At 45.3% G+C, this 20,056-nt stretch overlaps 1 protein-coding gene across 1 annotated transcript in view; it reads left to right on the top strand.

Moving 5' to 3' along the window:
• The window catches only part of LOC135517077 (WD repeat-containing protein 7-like), a 110,431-nt gene extending 92,174 nt beyond the window's left edge, over nt 1-18,257 (top strand). Inside the window, exons 19-22 of the mRNA XM_064941099.1 lie at nt 9,161-9,279; nt 10,791-11,035; nt 11,460-11,672; nt 18,194-18,257. Of these exons, the coding sequence (XP_064797171.1) occupies nt 9,161-9,279; nt 10,791-11,035; nt 11,460-11,672; nt 18,194-18,257 (641 nt within the window). The remainder of the gene's footprint in view (nt 1-9,160; nt 9,280-10,790; nt 11,036-11,459; nt 11,673-18,193) is intronic.
• The last annotated feature ends 1,799 nt before the right edge of the window (nt 18,258-20,056 follow it).

Below are 20,056 nucleotides of genomic sequence, written 5' to 3'. Positions count from 1 at the left end.
CCCCTATACATATCTACCTCCATCACGCCAGTATCCCTGCCCCCTATACATATCTACCTCCATCACTCCAGTGTCCCTGTCCCCTATACATATCTACCTCCATCACTCCAGTATCTTTGTCCCATTCCCCCTATACATATCTACCTCCATCACTCCAGTATCCCTGTCCCCTATACATATCTACCTCCATCACTCCAGTATCCCTGTCCCCTATACATATCTACCTCCATCACTCCAGTATCCCTGTCCCCTATACATATCTACCTCCATCACTCCAGTGTCCCTGTCCCCTATTCATATCTACCTCCATCACGCCAGTATCTCTGTCCCCTATACATATCTACGTCCATCACTCCAGTATCTTTGTCCCCTTCCCCCTATACATATCTACCTCCATCACTCCAGTATCTCTGTCTCCTTCCCCCTATACATATCTACCTCCATCACTCCAGTATCCCTGTCCCCTTCCCCCTATACATATCTACCTGGTATTGGATTTGACTTTTTAAATGTTTCCTGCTTGCTTGCTTACTTTGTTTATTTCGTATTCTTATTTCTCGTGTGTTTGTTTTCTAGTATTACACTATTGATTATTGCATTGTTGGGTTTTGAGTTGTCAAGAAAGTTATTTCACTGTACTTGTGCATCTGAATGGCACCTATAATGTAGATTTAGCCATGTGTTATAGGTTATTGTCCTGCTGAACTGCACCTATAATGTAGATTTAGCCATGTGTTATAGGTTATTGTCCTGCTGAAAGGTGATTTAATCTCCCAGTGTCTGGTGTAAAGCAGAAGGAAGCAGGTCTTCCTCTAGGGTTTTCCCTGTGCTTAGGTCCATCCTGTTTGTTTTTATCCTGGGAAAAACTCCCCAGTCTTTGCCATTGACAAGCATACCCATACCACGATGCAGCCTCCACCATGCTTGAAAATAAGGAGGAAGTTACTCAGTGATGTGGTGGTTTGCGTTTCGGCCAAAAAGTTTGTTCCTTTGCTGTGTTTTTTTTTTAGCAGTATTACTTTAGTGCCTGTTTTTGGAATATGTTTTATATATTTGTATTCTGCGTATTTGTATTCCTCTTTTCAATCTGTCATTTACGTCATTACATTTACATTTACATTTAAGTCATTTAGCAGACGCTCTTATCCAGAGCGACTTACAAATTGGTGAATTCACCTTCTGACATCCAGTGGAACAGCCACTTTACAATAGTGCATCTAAATCATTTAAGGGGGGGGGTGAGAAGGATTACTTTATCCTATTGTGGAGTCACAACAATGTTATTGATCCATCCTCAGTTTACTCCCATCACAGCCAAACTGAACTCTGTAAGCTGTTTTTAAAATCACCAATAGAGTCATGGTAACATCCCTGAGCAGTTTCCTTCCCGTCCTGCAGCTCAGTTCGGAAGGACGACTGCGTCTTTGTGTCTGGGGTGGTTTTAATACAGCATCGTTATTAACTGGTCCATGTTTAAAGACATATTTAATGTCGGATTTTGTTGTTGTTTCCCATCTGCCAATCAAAAGCCTCAAAAGTAGGGCAGTGAAAAACTTCCTGGTCTTTGTAGTTGAATCTGTGCTTGAAATTCACTACTAGACTGAGGGACCTTACAGATGCTGTATGTATGACAGAGGAAGGGCTAGTCATTCACTACTAGATTGAGGGACCTTACAGATGTATGTATGGGGGACAGAGGAAGGCGTGGTCATTCACTACTAGACTGAGGGACCTTACAGATGCTGTATATATGGGGGACAGGAAGGCGTGGTCATTCACTACTAGACTGAGGGACCTTACAGATGCTGTATATATGGGGGACAGGAAGGCGTGGTCATTCACTACTAGACTGAGGGACCTTACAGATGCTGTATGTATGGGGGACAGGAAGGGTTAGTCATTCACTACTAGACTGAGGGACCTTACAGATGTATGTATGGGGGACAGAGGAAGGAGTAGTCAACCCCTATCATTTCACACAGAGTAAGTTCATTTAATTTAAGTTTTTTTTTTTGTTCAGCCAAATTTGACTCCTGAACTAATTTCAGTTTGCTTTAACAAAGGGTGTGAATACTCATGCACCAATTATTTAAGTTATTTAATTGCTCGTCATTTGTAAAAATATGTGTGTGTGTGTGTGTGTATGTTTCTTTACTTTGACAGTATCTAGTATTTTGTATAGATCCAAAAAAAAAAACACAATTGAATCTATTTCAATCCCGCACTGTAACACCACATAATGTGAAGAGATAATGATACCCACTGTATATAGTGGCTATTGATTCTGGTTTTTATTTTGGTTTTGAGGAGATAACGAAAGTTACTCAAAGCGTGAGAAGGTTTTTTTTCTTCTTCTCTCGTTTCCTGTTCTATTGATCTGAACGCGTTTTGTGAAAACTGTTCCACGATTGTATCATTAAGTGTTCTTTAATGGAGTCGTTCTGTTAACTCTGGTGCCAAGATAAAGGCCGAGGCTCCGTTCCAAATGGTACCCGTTTCCTTATAAATATAACTAATAAATACGAAAGTAGTGCCCTAATGAAGGGAATAGCGTGCAATTTGGAACACTTTGTAAGTGTTTTGAACGGCATGGTGAGCCGTTGTAGCAACTTGTTAAAAGAGAGGGATTTGGAGGAACTAATGCTTTCTCAGGCTGTCACACAGCCATTAAGGAACATGAAGGGCTTGGAGGGAGAGGGGGAGCGAGAAGGGGAGCGATGGGGGGGAGAGAATCCACGATCACGTCTCGTCTTTTTATTATGGGAACGGCAGTCGGACTGGAGGAAGACTTCTACTGCTTCATAGGTTTTTATTCTGAAACGGCTTTATTCGCGCACGGCAACAACAACAACAACAACAACAAAAATAACATTCAATATGCGTTTCTGCAATGCCTTTATAATTTTAGTTGCATTAATCCATTATATTATAATACATTATATTACATTACATATACATTATATTATAATCCATTATATTACATTACATATACATTATATTATAATCCATTATATTACATTACATATACATTATATTATAATCCATTATATTACATATACATTTATTGCATTATTGTGTTTGACTTCACCATGAAAAGGGAGAGGTTTGATTTCAACCAGGGACACAGACACTGCTCTGACACCGATAACCTGCTATCAGTCTGCCAGCCTCTCCTCCTTTTCTCCCTTGCCTCTCCTTGCCTCCTCCTCTCCCTCGCCTCCTCCTCTCCCTCGCCTCCTCCTCTCCCTCGCCTCCTCCTCTCCCTCGCCTCCTCCTCTCCCTCGCCTCCTCCTCTCCCTCGCCTCCTCTCCCTCGCCTCCTCTCCCTCGCCTCCTCTCCCTCGCCTCCTCCTCTCCCTCGCCTCCTGCTCTCCTTCGACGACGACTCTCCCTCGACGACCCCTCTCCCCCGACGACTCCTCTCCCCCGACGACTCCTCTCCCCCGACGACTCCTCTCCCCCGACGACTCCTCTCCCCCGACGACTCCTCTCCCTCGACGACGACTCCTCTCCCTCGACTCCTTCTCTTCCTCCTGGTATTATTTACTGTTTTCATGGCTTGAGCTTCCTCTCTGCCTGTTAGTGCCTGCTCACCAAAGGCCCTCACCTCTCTCTTGACCCCCAGCCCTCACCTCTCTCTCGACCCCCAGCCCTCACCTCTCTCTCGAACCCCAGCCCTCACCTCTCTCTCGAACCCCAGCCCTCACCTCTCTCTCGAACCCCAGCCCTCACCTCTCTCTCGAACCCCAGCCCTCACCTCTCTCTCGAACCCCAGCCCTCACCTCTCTCTCGAACCCCAGCCCTCACCTCTCTCGAACCCCAGCCCTCACCTCTCTCTCGAACCCCAGCCCTAACCTCTCTCTCGAACCCCAGCCCTAACCTCTCTCTCGAACCCCAGCCCTCACCTCTCTCTCTAACCCCAGCCCTCACCTCTCTCTCGAACCCCAGCCCTCACCTCTCTCTCGAACCCCAGCCCTAACCTCTCTCTCGAACCCCAGCCCTCACCTCTCTCTCGAACCCCAGCCCTCACCTCTCTCTCGAACCCCAGCCCTCACCTCTCTCTCGAACCCCAGCCCTAACCTCTCTCTCGAACCCCAGCCCTCACCTCTCTCTCGAACCCCAGCCCTCACCTCTCTCTCGAACCCCAGCCCTAACCTCTCTCTCGAACCCCAGCCCTAACCTCTCTCTCGAACCCCAGCCCTCACCTCTCTCTCGAACCCCAGCCCTCACCTCTCTCTCGGGCCCCCAGCCCTCACCCCTCTCTCGCACTCGCCTTCCTCCGCTCTGCTCCTCTCTAGGGAGAGTTCAGTGGGGAAACCACAGGTGGGTTTTTCAGGTCACATGACAGGTTTGTGCCACCACCACCCATCTTCCTAGTTGACATAACAGCCCAAATCCATCCTCCTAACTCGCCGGTTTGGAAACAAAACACGTTTTTTTCCCCACTGAACTCTCCCACCGTGTGTGTGTGTGTGTGTGCGCGTGTGTGTGTATGACGTGTGTCTGACCAATACACATGTCTTTTGGAAACGTCTGTTCTGTTTCTCATCTGATGTACTTTATTGTTTCTCTGGTCTCTCATTCTAGCTAACGCCAGCAAGCTGTATACATTTATAAACAGAACCAGTGAAAAGACAACACTAACCGTTCAGTTAGCTAACGCCAGCAAGCTGTATACATTTATATACAGAACCAGTGAAAAGACAACACTAACCGTTCAGCTAGCTAACGCCAGCAAGCTGTATACATTTATATACAGAACCAGTGAAAAGTTTGGACTCACCGACTCATTCAAGGGTTTTTCTTTATATTTACTATTTTCTACATTGTAGAATAATAGTGAAGACAGTAAAACTATGAAATAACACATATGGAAGTAACTAAAAAAGTGTTAAACAAATCAAAATAGTTTTGAGATTATTCAATGTAGCCACCCTTTGCCTTGATGACAGCTTTGCACCCTCTTTGAATTTTCTCAACCAGCTTCATAACGTAGTCACCTGGAATGCATTTCAATTAGAACTTTGAAAGTTTCTTCAAGTGCAGTCGCAAATACCACCAAGCGCTATAATGAAACTGGCTCTCATGAGGACCGCCACAGGAAAGGAAGACCCAGAGTTACCTCTGCTGCAGAGGATAAGTTCATTAGAGTTACCAGCTTCAGAAATTGCAGCCCAAATAAATTCTTCACAGAGTTCAAGTAACAGACACATCTCAACATCAACTGTGCAAAGGAGACTGTGTGAATCAGGCTTTCATGGTCGAATTGCTGCAAAGAAACCACTACTGAAGGACACAGATAAGAAGAGACTTGCTTGGGCCAACAAACACGAGCAATGGACATTAGACCGGTTGGGATCTGTCCTTTGGTCTGATGAGCCCAAATTTGAGATTTTTGGTTCCAACCGCCGTTCCTTTGTGAGACGCAGAGTGGATGTTCTCTGCATGTGTGGTTCCCACTGTGAAGCATGGAGGAGGAGGAGGTGGGATGGTGCTTTGCTGGTGACACTGTCAGAGATTTATTTAGAATTCAAGGCACACTTAACCAGCATGGCTACCACAGCATTCTGCATCAATATGCCAGACCCACTAAGCCCAGACCAGATGGGAATTAATTTATTTTTCAACATGACAATGACCCAAAACAGACCTCGAGGCTGTGTAAGGGAAGGAGCGTGATGGAGTGCTGCATCAGATGACCTGGCCTTCACAATCACCCAACCTCAACACAATTGAGATGGTTTGGGATGAGTTGGACCACAGAGTGAAGGAAAAGTAGCCAACAAGTACTCAGCGTATGTTGGAACTCTTTCAAGACTGTTGGAAAAGCATTCCAGGTGAAGCTGGTTGAGAGACTGCCAAGAGTGTGCGAAGCTGTCATCAAGGCAAAGGGGGCTTCTTTGAAACCAATATTTTGATTGGTTTAACACTTGTTTGGTTACTACATGATTCCATATGTGTTATTTCATAGTTTTGATGTCTTCACTAGTATTATGCAATGTAGAAGATATCAAGAAAAACCATTGAATGAGTAGATGTGTCCAAAATATTTAGTATACTGTGTATACTTGTTTTTGTCACAAGAAGTTATGTATTATGTTTTGTTAAAAAAAAATTATGGCATTTGTTTTATAAAACGCAACATTTAGATGATTCATGACATCAATAATTACATGTTTGGGCTGAAATAAATTTAAAAAGGTTTCAAATGCTCAAACCTAGCTCTGTAATTAATTTGATTTAAACAAATTTAAAAAAAATCACATTTTTAAAACTAAAATGAAATTACTGCAACTGTTGATATTTACATCAATTTGCTAGAAAATCTTCTGAAATCTTTAACTCCCGACCCAAACTCTGTGGTTCTCTGTTTGCTTCATCTCTGTTACTAACTGCTGTTCTCCTGAAAACTGTGGAGTCCGTGTGTTTTTATTTTTATTTTTCTCCCTCTTGACTGATCTTTAATTTCCTCTGCAAGCCGCTGCTGTTGCTGCTTCTACCAGTCCTGGCATTGGGGCTTTCCCCCCAGGTCCAACTGCTTTCCATTGTCCCTCAGTCAACGAAGGTACAACCAACCCCTGACAACATTGCCCTCTAACTATATACTCTCTCCATCTTCATCTTTCTTTCTCTCTCAATTTCAATTCTCTCTGTTCCCCCCCCCCCCCATCTGCCATGCGCTCATCTTCCCCTTGGTCCAAATAGTGCCCCATCTCGGTCGTGTGTTGTTTTGTCTGTCTCTTCTGGTCTGTCTTTTGTCCTGGTGATTTCCATGTCTTGTTAGTCTTTCCTATACAGGACCTATATTCACAAAGCATCTGTGTTGTTTTGCTGCTTTTTAAAAATCAAATTCTAATGAATAAGGCAACTGGATGCTTTGTGAATGTGGTTCCAGATGTCACTGTGTGTGCATGCTGGTTCCGCCGGGGAGACTACCAGAAAACACCCCCAACATCAACACATCCAGCTGAATCACGGGGACCCACTTGGCTTTTTCTCCCTTTTTATGCAGTGCTGAATTTCATGTTGTATTTTTCAGCTGGATTCAATAAGCATTTTTCCAGGTGGATTTAAAAAAAAAAAAATTATCGTAATTTTTTTAAATTTTTTTTTAAATAGAAAAACTAAAATGTGGTTTTCGTTTTTCTCCTTTCATCACAAGAGAACATATATTTTCAAGTTAATTCAATAGATTCATAGAAATGTACACTTTCAGGATCTATAACATTTTCTCTGTGGAATCTAAATATGTTCACTGATATTTGCAGTGCAACAGATAGTTGCGTAAGTGTCCTGAGTGGCCTTTTATTCTTTAACAAAAGGCAGATCCAATGCAATATTGGCAAATGATTAAACAATTGTTTGTTGCAATTTTTAACAATCAATGTTGTAATTATTTTTTCGACGCCTTGGATTTAATGAAATAATAAATTACTCATTTTACAAAGATGGTGACATAGATGCCCCTGACATTTTGTTGAATTCTGTAGTGAGTAAATAATTGAATTAAAAAATAAAATAAATAAAAAATAAAATAAATTTGCCTTAAGTGTTCACACCCCTTTTTCCACATGTTATCTGAATTCAAAATGGATTTATTTGAAATTGTTTTTACCCCATAATGACAATGAAAACATGTTTAAAAAATAAATAATTTAAATATCTAAATTACTTAAGTATTCACACCCCTGAGTCGATTTGTATCAGCACCTGCTATGAGATGCACCTGCTATGAGATGCACCTGCTATGAGATGCACCTGCTATGAGATGCACCTGCTATGAGATGCACCTGCTATGAGATGCACCTGCTATGAGATGCACCTGCTATGAGATGCACCTGCTATGAGATGCACCTGCTATGAGATGCACCTGCTATGAGATGCACCTGCTATGAGATGCACCTGCTATGAGATGCACCTGCTATGAGATGCACCTGCTATGAGATGCACCTGATATTAGATGCACCTGATATTAGATGCACCTGATATTAGATGCACCTGAGCTGAATATGGAGTGTCACAGCAAAGGGGCGTGAAATAATTATGTAAATTAGTTTTCTGTATTTCATTTTCAAATACATTTGCAAACATTTCTCGGCTATGTTTTCACTTTTTGTCATTATAAGGGGGTATATTGTGTGTAGCAAGGTGAGAGAGAAACACGTCTATTTTAAATCCATGTTGAATTCAGGCTGTAACACAACAGTACTTTGTGGAGGCAGCGGAAACACTGTTTTATTGGCGTTATACATAACAGAACCGAAATCAAACGAAGGTAAGTACTTATTGTATGGGGCAGCATTGGATAGTACCATACGATGTTCACATACAAATACATTTTGTATGCCGTGCATCCCCAAATCGGCAAGATTTAATCCCGAACCATATATTTGAATGATATATGTGAATAGGATGCATACCATTGTTCGATATTAAATAGTCTCTTCCACATTCATATGTTATTTTGATGACATTCAAAGTTATTCAAATTGTCCACAAGCTCCGGTTGCTTCCTTGCTGTTTGTTCATGTCTGTCTGAAGGTTGTAGGATCTTCCAAATATTTTTTATTTTTTTTAATGCGCCCGTGAACGGATGAGACTGCTGTGACTGCCCCCCCCCCGGTCACTGTTACCATGTGACTACTGTTATAACCCCCCTGGTCACTGTTACCATGTGACTACTGTTATAACCCCCCTGGTCACTGTGTTACCATGTGACTACTGTTATAACCCCCCCCTCCCCCCTTGGTCACTGTGTTACCATGTGACTACTGTTATAACCCCCCCCTCCCCCTTGGTCACTGTGTTACCATGTGACTACTGTTATAACCCCCCCCCCTCCCCCCTTGGTCACTGTGTTACCATGTGACTACTGTTATAACCCCCTGGTCACTGTTACCATGTGACTACTGTTATAACCCCCCCCCCTTGGTCACTGTGTTACCATGTGACTACTGTTATAACCCCCCTGGTCACTGTGTTACCATGTGACTACTGTTATAACCCCCCCCCCTGGTCACTGTGTTACCATGTGACTACTGTTATAACCCCCTGATCACTGTTACCATGTGACTACTGTTATAACCCCCCCGGTCACTGTTGATCTGTGACTACTGTGTCGCCCTGTGTGACCTTGCGGCTGCTGTTTTTAACCCCTGCAGGTTGGAGCCAGCTGGCTGCTATGCACTGTGTGATGCTGCCTGACCTGCTGGGCCTGGACAAGTTCAGACCACCTCTTCTGGAGATGTTGGCTCGCCGCTGGCAGGACCGCTGTCTGGAGGTAAATCACTCTACAGATATTTCAAATCTATTCAAACATGTCAACGTAAACTCTCTGGTGCACAGAGTAACACGGCCAGGCCAGGATTAGAGTTAGTGGAGCTGTGTGAGGGGGTTAGTGGAGCTGTGTGAGGGGGTTAGTGGAGCTGTGTGAGGGGGTTAGTGGAGCTGTGTGAGGGGGTTAGTGGAGCTGTGTGAGGGGGTTAGTGGAGCTGTGTGAGGGGGTTAGTGGAGCTGTGTGAGGGGGTTAGTGGAGCTGTGTGAGGGGGTTAGTGGAGCTGTGTGAGGGGGTTAGTGGAGCTGTGTGAGGGGGTTAGTGGAGCTGTGTGAGGGGGTTAGTGGAGCTGTGTGAGGGGGTTAGTGGAGCTGTGTGAGGGGGTCAGTGGAGCTGTGTGAGGGGGTTAGTGGAGCTGTGTGAGGGGGTTAGTGGAGCTGTGTGAGGGGGTTAGTGGAGCTGTGTGAGGGGGTTAGTGGAGCTGTGTGAGGGGGTTAGTGGAGCTGTGTGAGGGGGTTAGTGGAGCTGTGTGAGGGGGTTAGTGGAGCTGTGTGAGTGGGTTAGTGGAGCTGTGTGAGGGGTTAGTGGAGCTGTGTGGGGGTTAGTGGAGCTGTGTGAGGGGGTTAGTGGAGCTGTGTGAGGGGGTTAGTGGAGCTGTGTGAGGGGGTTAGTGGAGCTGTGTGAGGGGGTTAGTGGAGCTGTGTGAGGGGGTTAGTGGAGCTGTGTGAGGGGGTTAGTGGAGCTGTGTGGGGGGTTAGTGGAGCTGTGTGGGGGGTTAGTGGAGCTGTGTGAGGGGGTTAGTGGAGCTGTGTGAGGGGGTTAGTGGAGCTGTGTGAGGGGTTAGTGGAGCTGTGTGAGGGGAGCTGTGTGGGGGTTAGTGGAGCTGTGTGAGTGGGGGGTTAGTGGAGCTGTGTGGGGGGGGGAGCTGTGTGGGGGTTAGTGGAGCTGTGTGAGGGGGTTAGTGGAGCTGTGTGAGGGGGTTAGTGGAGCTGTGAGAGGGGGTTAGTGGAGCTGTGAGAGGGGGTTAGTGGAGCTGTGTGAGGGGGTTAGTGGAGCTGTGTGAGGGGGTTAGTGGAGCTGTGTGAGGGGGTTAGTGGAGCTGTGTGAGGGGGTTAGTGGAGCTGTGTGAGGGGGTTAGTGGACCTGTGTGGGGGGTTAGTGGACCTGTGTGGGGGGTTAGTGGACCTGTGTGAGGGGTTAGGGTTAGTGGAGCTATGTTAGGGGAGCTGTGTAAGGGGCTAGTGGAGCTGTGTGAGGGGTTAGGGTTAGTGGAGCTATGTTAGGGGTTAGGGTTAGTGGAGCTATGTTAGGGGTTAGGGTTAGTGGAGCTGTGTGAGGGGTTAGGGTTAGTGGAGCTATGTTAGGGGAGCTGTGTAAGGGGCTAGTGGAGCTGTGTGAGGGGTAGGGGAGCTATCTGTCCACTGCCGTACACCCTGAGAGACTGACTGGTTTCCTTCCTGTTGGGATGTCTCTGTTGTCAGCTACTGATGTTAATATCCTGCGTCTTTCTCCACTAGGTGAGGGAAGCGGCCCAGGCCCTGCTCCTGGCTGAGCTGCGGAGGATTGGTCAGTCAGGCAGGAAGGACACCATTGACCTGTGGGCCCCCTACCTGCCCCAGTACGTGGATCAAGTCAGCTCACGTAAGTGGGGGGACGGGTGTGGGGGCCGGGGAGCGGGTGGGGGGCCGCGGTGTGGGGCCGGGGGGCGGGTGTGGGGGCTGGGGTGTGGGGCCGGGGTGGGGGGACGGGTGTGGGGGCCGGGGTGTGGGGCCGGGTGTAGGGGCCGGGTGTAGGGGCGTGTGGGGACGGGTGTGCGGGCAGGAAATACAGTCTATAACATCAGTGGGCAGTCAGTCATATCCTATAGCCAACCTCAGTCAGAGCTGCCTTTCCTTCATCTGTTTTACTGTGTTCTCAGTTCTTTACAACACTTATTTCCTCGGTGCTCGTTGTCCGTCAGAACAAAAGTTGTGGGACAGAGGGGTTGTGAGCTCTTATTATAAACGACGGAGAACCAAAGAAATGTACCAGAACACGGAACGAAATAATGGATTGTGAGCGGCTGATCGAAGCCTTCGAATTGAGCTTCTGTGGTACGGCGTGGGCGTTGAGACGGGAAGAGGTGTGTGTGTGTGGGGAGAGGGGCTTGTGTTTCTTTACACACAGCTCCTGTATTGATCACACAGGTCAGATGTTATTGATGGAATCAAGAGAAGCCAGGCGTCACGGCGACGCCGCTTCCCCGACGTCACGGTGACGCCGCTTCCCCGACGTCACGGCGACGCCGCTTCCCCGACGTCACGGCGACGCCGCTTCCCCGACGTCACGGCGACGCCGCTTCCCCGACGTCACGGCGACGCCGCTTCCCCGACGTCACGGCGCTTCCCTGACTTCACAGTGTATGGGACAAACGCACACAATGCATGGGAAGGCAGTGTGGGAGTGTCACAGTGGTGTTTTGAAAGTGTACTGTGTTATTGAGCTGCTGATCCATCCCCTGATAGAGGTGTGTGTGTCCACTATGTGATGTGAGTGGCCGTGCCTCTCAAAGCATTAACCAATTAGCCCCATTCCAACATTTATCCTATTCCAACCAGAAACACACAGACCAAGAAAACATGAGTAAACACACCTTCACTATGATGAAACACTACAACATTACAGAAATACGCTATGGAAAAAGAAGGAACAGCAAGTCAGACATCAACTCAATGAAGAATCCAATGGATCTAACAATTGGAACTCACTAAACATAACTTTTCTATTGTTCCTCAACTTGTGTATGATATAATTAGACTAGCATAGCTAAATAAAGGTTAAATAAATACAAAAAAATATATATAATATTGTTTCTTTTTTTTTTTAGCTTTGGGTCCCTTTATCCAACCTAAAAAAGATATATATATATATATATATATATATATTTTTTTTTTAATTTGCTACATGAGACCGAATCAAGCCGGTCCATCACATTCATGAATGTGTTATTCAATGCAATAGTAGTGAAGGCCAAATTTTAAATATTTTACCAAATCATTTTTTATATATATTTCTAGAATAACTAAAGCGGTCATAAAATTTAGAAAATCCAAATGTCAGCGTAGAACCCCCCCCCCCCAATGTAATTGGCTTTTCACCAAATTACCGTACGAAAGACCACGTATTTACCCAGCACACCCTAATTGACAAACAAACAAAAGCAAAGTCTTTAATGCATATTGATTTCAAAAAAGCTTTTCACTCAATTTGGTGTGAGGGCTGCTATATAAATTGATGGGAAGTGTTGGGGGAAAAACAACATAAAATGTATGAAAACAAGTGTTTTGGTTAAAATGGGAAAAATACACGTTTCTTTCCTCAAGGCCGTGTGGTGAGACAAGGATGCACCTTGAGCCCCACCCTCATCGACATAATAGAGTATATAAATTAATTGGTGAGGGTACTTGAACAGTCTGGCTAACCCTATTAGATTCTGAAGTCAAATGTCTACTGTTTGCTCACGATCTGGTGCCTCTGTCACCAACCAAGGAGGGCCTATAGCAGTTCCTAGATCTTCTGCACAGATTGTCAGACCTGGCCCTGACAGTAAATCTCAGTAATACAGATATGCAGATACCCGCCATGTTGTGGAGTCAACAGAAGTCAGAAATAGCATTATAAATATTCACTTACCTTTGATGATCTTCATCGGAATGCACTCCCTGGAATCCCAGTTCCACAATAAATGTTTGTTTTGTTCGATAAAGTCCATAATTTATGTACAAATACCTCCTTTTTGTTCACACGTTTAGTTCACAAATCCAAATTCACAAGGCACAGGCACTTTGTTCAGACGAGAGTTCCAGTTCAGTTCGTAGAAACATTTCAAATGGTGTGTAGAATCAATCTTTAGGATATTTTTATCATAAATCTTCAATAATATTCCAACCGGACAATTCCTTTGTCTTTAGAAATGAAAACGAACAGAGCTCATGCTCACGGCATTCTACCACGGCATTTGACCTCACGGCATTTGACCTCACGGCATTTGACCTCTTAGTCAAACAGATCTTATTCGCTCCCCCTTCACAGTGGAAGCCTGAAACAAGGTTCTAGAGACTGTTGACATCTTGTGGAAGCCTTAGGAAGTGCAATCGGACCAGATTTTACACTCTGTATTGGATAGGCAAAGACTTGAAAACCTCAGATTTCCCTCTTCCGGGTTGGATTTTTTTCTCAAGTTTTTGCCTGCCATATGAGTTCTGTTCTACTCACATACATCATTCAAACAGTTTTAGAAACTTCAGTGTGTTTTCTATTCAAATCTACTAATATTATGCATATCTTAGCTTCTGGGCCTGAGTAGCAGGCAGTTTACCCGGGGCACCTTTTTTATCCAAGCTACTCAATACTCCCCACAGCCATAGGAAGTTAACCAACAGTGCAGTTCAAGAAATAGTTAAGAAAATATTTACCAAATAGACTCAAGTATCAAAATAACAGTAGTGAGGTTATATACAGGGGGGTTCCGGTAGCGAGTCAGTGTGCGGGGCTACAGGTTAGTTGAGGTAATTTATACATGTTGGTAGGGTCTTCCAAATGGACAATGACCCCAAGCATACTTCAAAAGTTGACAAAATGGCTTAAGGACAACAAAGTCGAGGTATGTACAGTGGCCATCACAAAGCCCTGACCTCAATCCTATAGAACATTTGTGGGCAGGACTGAAAAGTGTGTATGAGCAAGGAGGCCTACAAACCTGACTCAGTTACACCAGCTCTGTCAGGAGGAATTGGCCAAAATTCACCCAACTTATTGTGGGAAGCTTGTGGAAGGCTACCCGAAACGTTTGACCCAAGTTAAACCATTTAAAGGCAATGCTACCAAATACTAATCGAGTGTAGGTAAACTTCTGACCCACTGGGAATGTGATGAAAGAATTAAAAGCTGAAATAAATCACTCTGCTATTGTTCTGACATTTCACATTCTTAAACTAAAGTGGTGATCCTAACTGACCTAAGATGTGGAATTTTTACTAGAATTAAATGTCAGGAATTGTGCAAAGCTGAGTTTAAATGTATTTGGCTAAGGTGTATGTAAACTTCAGACTTCAACTGTATTAGGTGAAATACCACGGTGTGACATCACAACAGATGTTGTGCAAATATGAATAAAGGCCAATGACTTTTAGAGAAAATATTCAGACCCCTTTGATTTCCACATTGTTACGTTACAGCCTTGTTCTAAAATTAATTCAATGTTTTTTTCCCCCTCATCAATCAATCTACACCCGATACTCCATAATGACAAAGCAAAAACAGGTTTTTATAAATGTTAGGAAATGTATAAAATATATATTTTTAAATGAAGTATCACATTTCATATGTATTCAGACCCTTTACTCAGTACTTTGTTGAAGCACCTTTTGCAGCCATTGGCGCATCAAGTCTTCTTGGGTATGACGCTTCAAGCATGACACACCTGTATTTGGGGAGTTTCTCCCATTCTTCTCTGCAGATCCTCTCAAGCTCTGTCAGGTTGGATGGGGAGCGTGGATGCACAGCTATTTCCAGGTCTCTCCAGAGAACTTCACATCTGGGCTCTGGCTGTGCCACTCAAGGACATCTTTACCTCGACCTTTCCCAGTCCCTGAAAAACATCCCCAAAATATGATGCTGCCACCACCATGGTCCCCTTTAGGGATGGTGCCAGGTTTCTCCCAGTCCCTGAAAAACATCCCCACAGCATGATGCTGCCACCACCATGCTTCACCGTAGGGATGGTGCCAGGTTTCTCCCAGTCCCTGAAAAACATCCCCACAGCATGATGCTGCCACCACCATGCTTCACCGTAGGGATGGTGCCAGGTTTCTCCCAGTCCCAGTCCCTGAAAAACATCCCCACAGCATGATGCTGCCACCACCATGCTTCACCGTAGGGATGGTGCCAGGTTTCTTACAGACGTTTGAACTCTTTGGCCTGAATGCCAATCTCGCTTCCATCAGACCACAGAATCTTGTTTGTGGTCTGATTTGTCTCCACCATAAAGGCCAGATTGGTGGAGTTCTGCGGCGATCGTTGTCCTTCTGGAAGGTTCTCCCATCTCCACAGAGGAACTCTGGAGCTCTGTCAGTGACCATCGGGTTCTTGGTCACCTCCCAGACCAAGGCCCTTCTCCCCGATTGCTCAGTTTAGTTGGGCGGCCAGCTCTAGGAAGAGTCTTGGTGGTTCCAAACCTCTTCCATTTAAGAATGTTGGAGGCCACTGTGTTCTTGGGGTCCTTCAATGCTGCAGAAGTGTTTTGGTACCCTTCCCCAGATCTGCCTCGAGACACAATCCTGCCTTGGAGCTCTTACAGACAATTCCTTCAACCTCATGGCTTGGTTTTTGCTCTGACATGCATTGTCAACGGTGGGACCTTTTTTATATAGACCGGTGTGTGTGCCTTTCCAAATCATATCCAATCAATTGAATTTACTGCAGGTGGACTGCAATTTGTAGAAACATTCCAAGAATGATCGATGGAACCTGGATGCACCTTAGCTCAATTTCGAGTCTTGGGGATGTCATTTATGGGGCATTGTGATGTCATTTATGGGGCATTGTGATGTCATTTATGGGGCATTGTGATGTCATTTATGGGGCATTGTGATGTCATTTATGGGGCATTGTGATGTCATTTATGGGGCATTGTGATGTCATTTATTGGGTATTGTGTGTAAATTGCTTAGGATATTGTTTTATTGAATACGTTTTAGAATAAAGGCCGTAACGTAATTAAATGTGTTAAGGTTGAGGAGTCTGAATACTTTCCCGAAGGCACTGTATTTGTGACTTTCAGAAATAGAGACATGGAGGCTGAAGTTAGAAACGGCTTATCTGCCTGCCTGCCTCCCGGGCTGAATAATTAATGCAGAGTGGAACCCCCCCAGGGAGGCGGCATCCTCTTCCCTCCATCCCTCTCTACATTTCGTCATCCAGTCCACAGAGGATATCTTTATACCCAACATCCACCCAGCTTCTCCTCTGATCTGTGCTGCTGTGTGTGGTCCTGGAAGAGAGGGGTTGTGCCATGTCCACAACAGTGGAGCCACCAGGCCACACTGACGGGACAGACACTGGTGGCTCTGGGGAACAGCTGCCATGGCAACGGACCCTTGCTGCTCAGTCTAGTGTTACCACGGGGAGGGGGAGAGATGGAGAGAGAGAAAGGGGAGGGGGAGTTAAATTTGGTTTATTTATTTCACTTGCTTTGGCAATGTAAACATGTTTCACATGCCAATAAAGCTCCTTAAATTGAATTGAGAGAGCTGTGGCGGCTGACCTCGGCAGGGGAACAAGGCGGCAGGGGTCAGTGAATCGGATATCTTTTCGTTTTCCTCTGCAGCGCTCCTCTCTCTGCCTCCCCAAAGTGCTCTGGGACGGGTCTCTGGTCTCTCTGCCTCCCCAAAGCGCTCTGGGACGGGTCTCTGGTCTCTCTGCCTCCCCAAAGCGCTCTGGGACGGGTCTCTGGTCTCTCTGCCTCCCCAAAGCGCTCTGGGACGGGTCTCTGGTCTCTCTGCCTCCCCAAAGCGCTCTGAGACGGGTCTCTCTGCCTCCCCAAAGCGCTCTGAGACGGGTCTCTCTGCCTCCCCAAAGCGCTCTGAGACGGGTCTCTCTGCCTCCCCAAAGCGCTCTGAGACGGGTCTCTCTGCCTCCCCAAAGCGCTCTGAGACGGGTCTCTGGTCTCTCTGCCTCCCCAAAGCGCTCTGAGACGGGTCTCTGGTCTCTCTGCCTCCCCAAAGCGCTCTGAGACGGGTCTCTGGTCTCTCTGCCTCCCCAAAGCGCTCTGAGACGGGTCTCTGGTCTCTCTGCCTCCCCAAAGCGCTCTGAGACGGGTCTCTGGTCTCTCTGCCTCCCCAAAGCGCTCTGAGACGGGTCTCTGGTCTCTCTGCCTCCCCAAAGCGCTCTGAGACGGGTCTCTGGTCTCTCTGCCTCCCCAAAGCGCTCTGAGACGGGTCTCTGGTCTCTCTGCCTGCCTGCCCTGCTACATGGCTGTTGGCCTGGCAGCATGTATACAGAGGTTTGGTCCAGGCAGGGAGAATGTGACAGATCCTATGTAGACCTGGGTTAGAATTGACTCACCACACACTACCATACTAACCCAGCTAGCTGTATGTATCTATACAACATGTGTTTCTTATCCAGATAGATGTATGGGTCTGTACATCGTGTGGTTCTAATTCAGATAGATGTATGTGTCTATACAACATGTGGTTCTAATCCAGATGGCTGTATGTGTCTATACAACATGTGGTTCTAATTCAGATAGATGTATGTGTCTATACAACATGTGGTTCTAATCCAGATGGCTGTGTGTGGTTCTAATCCAGATGGCTGAATGTGTCTATACAACGTGTGGTTCTAATCCAGATAGCTGTATGTGTCTATACAACATGTGGTTCTAATCCAGATGGCTGTATGTGGCTCTAATACAGATAGCTGTATGTGTCTATACGACGTGTGGTTCTAATCCAGTGTCAATACGACGTGTGGTTCTAATCCAGATGGCTGTATGTGTCTATACAACGTGTGGTTCTAATCCAGATAGCTGTGTGTGGTTCTAATCCAGATGGCTGTATGTGTCTATACAACGTGTGGTTCTAATCCAGATAGCTGTATGTGTCTATACAACATGTGGTTCTAATCCAGATGGCTGTATGTGGTTCTAATCCAGATAGCTGTATGTGTCTATACGACGTGTGGTTCTAATCCAGATGGCTGTATGTGTCTATACAACATGTGGTTCTAATCCAGATGGCTGTATGTGGTTTTAATCCAGATGGCTGTATGTGTCTATACAACGTGTGGTTCTAATCCAGATGGCTGTATGTGTCTATACAACGTGTGGTTCTAATCCAGATGGCTGTATGTGTCTATACAACGTGTGGTTCTAATCCAGATGGCTGTATGTGTCTATACAACGTGTGGTTCTAAGCCAGTGTCGATACGACGTGTGGTTCTAATCCAGATAGCTGTGTGTGGTTCTAATCCAGATGGCTGTATGTGTCTATACAACGTGTGGTTCTAATCCAGATAGCTGTATGTGTATATACAACATGTGGTTCTAATCCAGATGGCTGTATGTGGTTCTAATCCAGATAGCTGTATGTGTCTATACGACGTGTGGTTCTAATCCAGATAGCTGTATGTGTCTATACGACGTGTGGTTCTAATCCAGATGGCTGTATGTGTCTATACAACGTGTGGTTCTAATCCAGATAGCTGTATGTGGTTCTAATCCAGATAGCTGTATGTGTCTATACGACGTGTGGTTCTAATCCAGATAGCTGTATGTGTCTATACAACATGTGGTTCTAATCCAGATGGCTGTATGTGGTTCTAATACAGATAGCTGTATGTGTCTATACGACGTGTGGTTCTAATCCAGATGGCTGTATGTGTCTATACGACGTGTGGTTCTAATCCAGATGGCTGTATGTGTCTATACAACGTGTGGTACTAATCCAGATAGCTGTGTGTGGTTCTAATCCAGATGGCTGTATGTGTCTATACAACGTGTGGTTCTAATCCAGTGTCAATACGACGTGTGGTTCTAATCCAGATGGCTGTATGTGTCTATACAACGTGTGGTTCTAATCCAGATAGCTGTGTGTGGTTCTAATCCAGATGGCTGTATGTGTCTATACAACGTGTGGTTCTAATCCAGATAGCTGTATGTGTCTATACAACATGTGGTTCTAATCCAGATGGCTGTATGTGGTTCTAATCCAGATAGCTGTATGTGTCTATACGATGTGTGGTTCTAATCCAGATAGCTGTATGTGTCTATACGACATGTGGTTCTAATCCAGATGGCTGTATGTGTCTATACAACATGTGGTTCTAATCCAGATGGCTGTATGTGGTTCTAATCCAGATAGCTGTATGTGTCTATACAACGTGTGGTTCTAATCCAGATAGCTGTATGTGTCTATACAACCTGTGGTTCTAATCCAGATGGCTGTATGTGTCTATACAACATGTGGTTCTAATCCAGATGGCTGTATGTGGTTCTAATACAGATAGCTGTATGTGTCTATACGACGTGTGGTTCTAATCCAGATGGCTGTATGTGTCTATACGACGTGTGGTTCTAATCCAGATGGCTGTATGTGTCTATACAACGTGTGGTACTAATCCAGATAGCTGTGTGTGGTTCTAATCCAGATGGCTGTATGTGTCTATACAACGTGTGGTTCTAATCCAGATAGCTGTATGTGTCTATACAACGTGTGGTTCTAATCCAGATGGCTGTATGTGTCTATACAACGTGTGGTTCTAATCCAGATAGCTGTATGTGTCTATACAACCTGTGGTTCTAATCCAGATGGCTGTATGTGTCTATACAACGTGTGGTTCTAATCCAGATAGCTGTATGTGTCTATACAACGTGTGGTTCTAATCCAGATGGCTGTATGTGTCTATACGACGTGTGGTTCTAATCCAGATGGCTGTATGTGTCTATACAACGTGTGGTTCTAATCCAGATAGCTGTATGTGTCTATACAACATGTGGTTCTAATCCAGATGGCTGTATGTGGTTCTAATCCAGATGGCTGTATGTGTCTATACAACGTGTGGTTCTAATCCAGATGGCTGTATGTGTCTATACAACGTGTGGTTCTAATCCAGATGGCTGTATGTGTCTATACAACGTGTGGTTCTAATCCAGATGGCTGTATGTGTCTATACAACGTGTGGTTCTAATCCAGTGTCGATACGACGTGTGGTTCTAATCCAGATAGCTGTGTGTGGTTCTAAT

Source organism: Oncorhynchus masou, chromosome 28, assembly GCF_036934945.1.
Source record: "Oncorhynchus masou masou isolate Uvic2021 chromosome 28, UVic_Omas_1.1, whole genome shotgun sequence".
NCBI lineage: Eukaryota > Metazoa > Chordata > Actinopteri > Salmoniformes > Salmonidae > Oncorhynchus > Oncorhynchus masou.
This window is presented reverse-complemented; position numbering and strand designations above follow the sequence as displayed.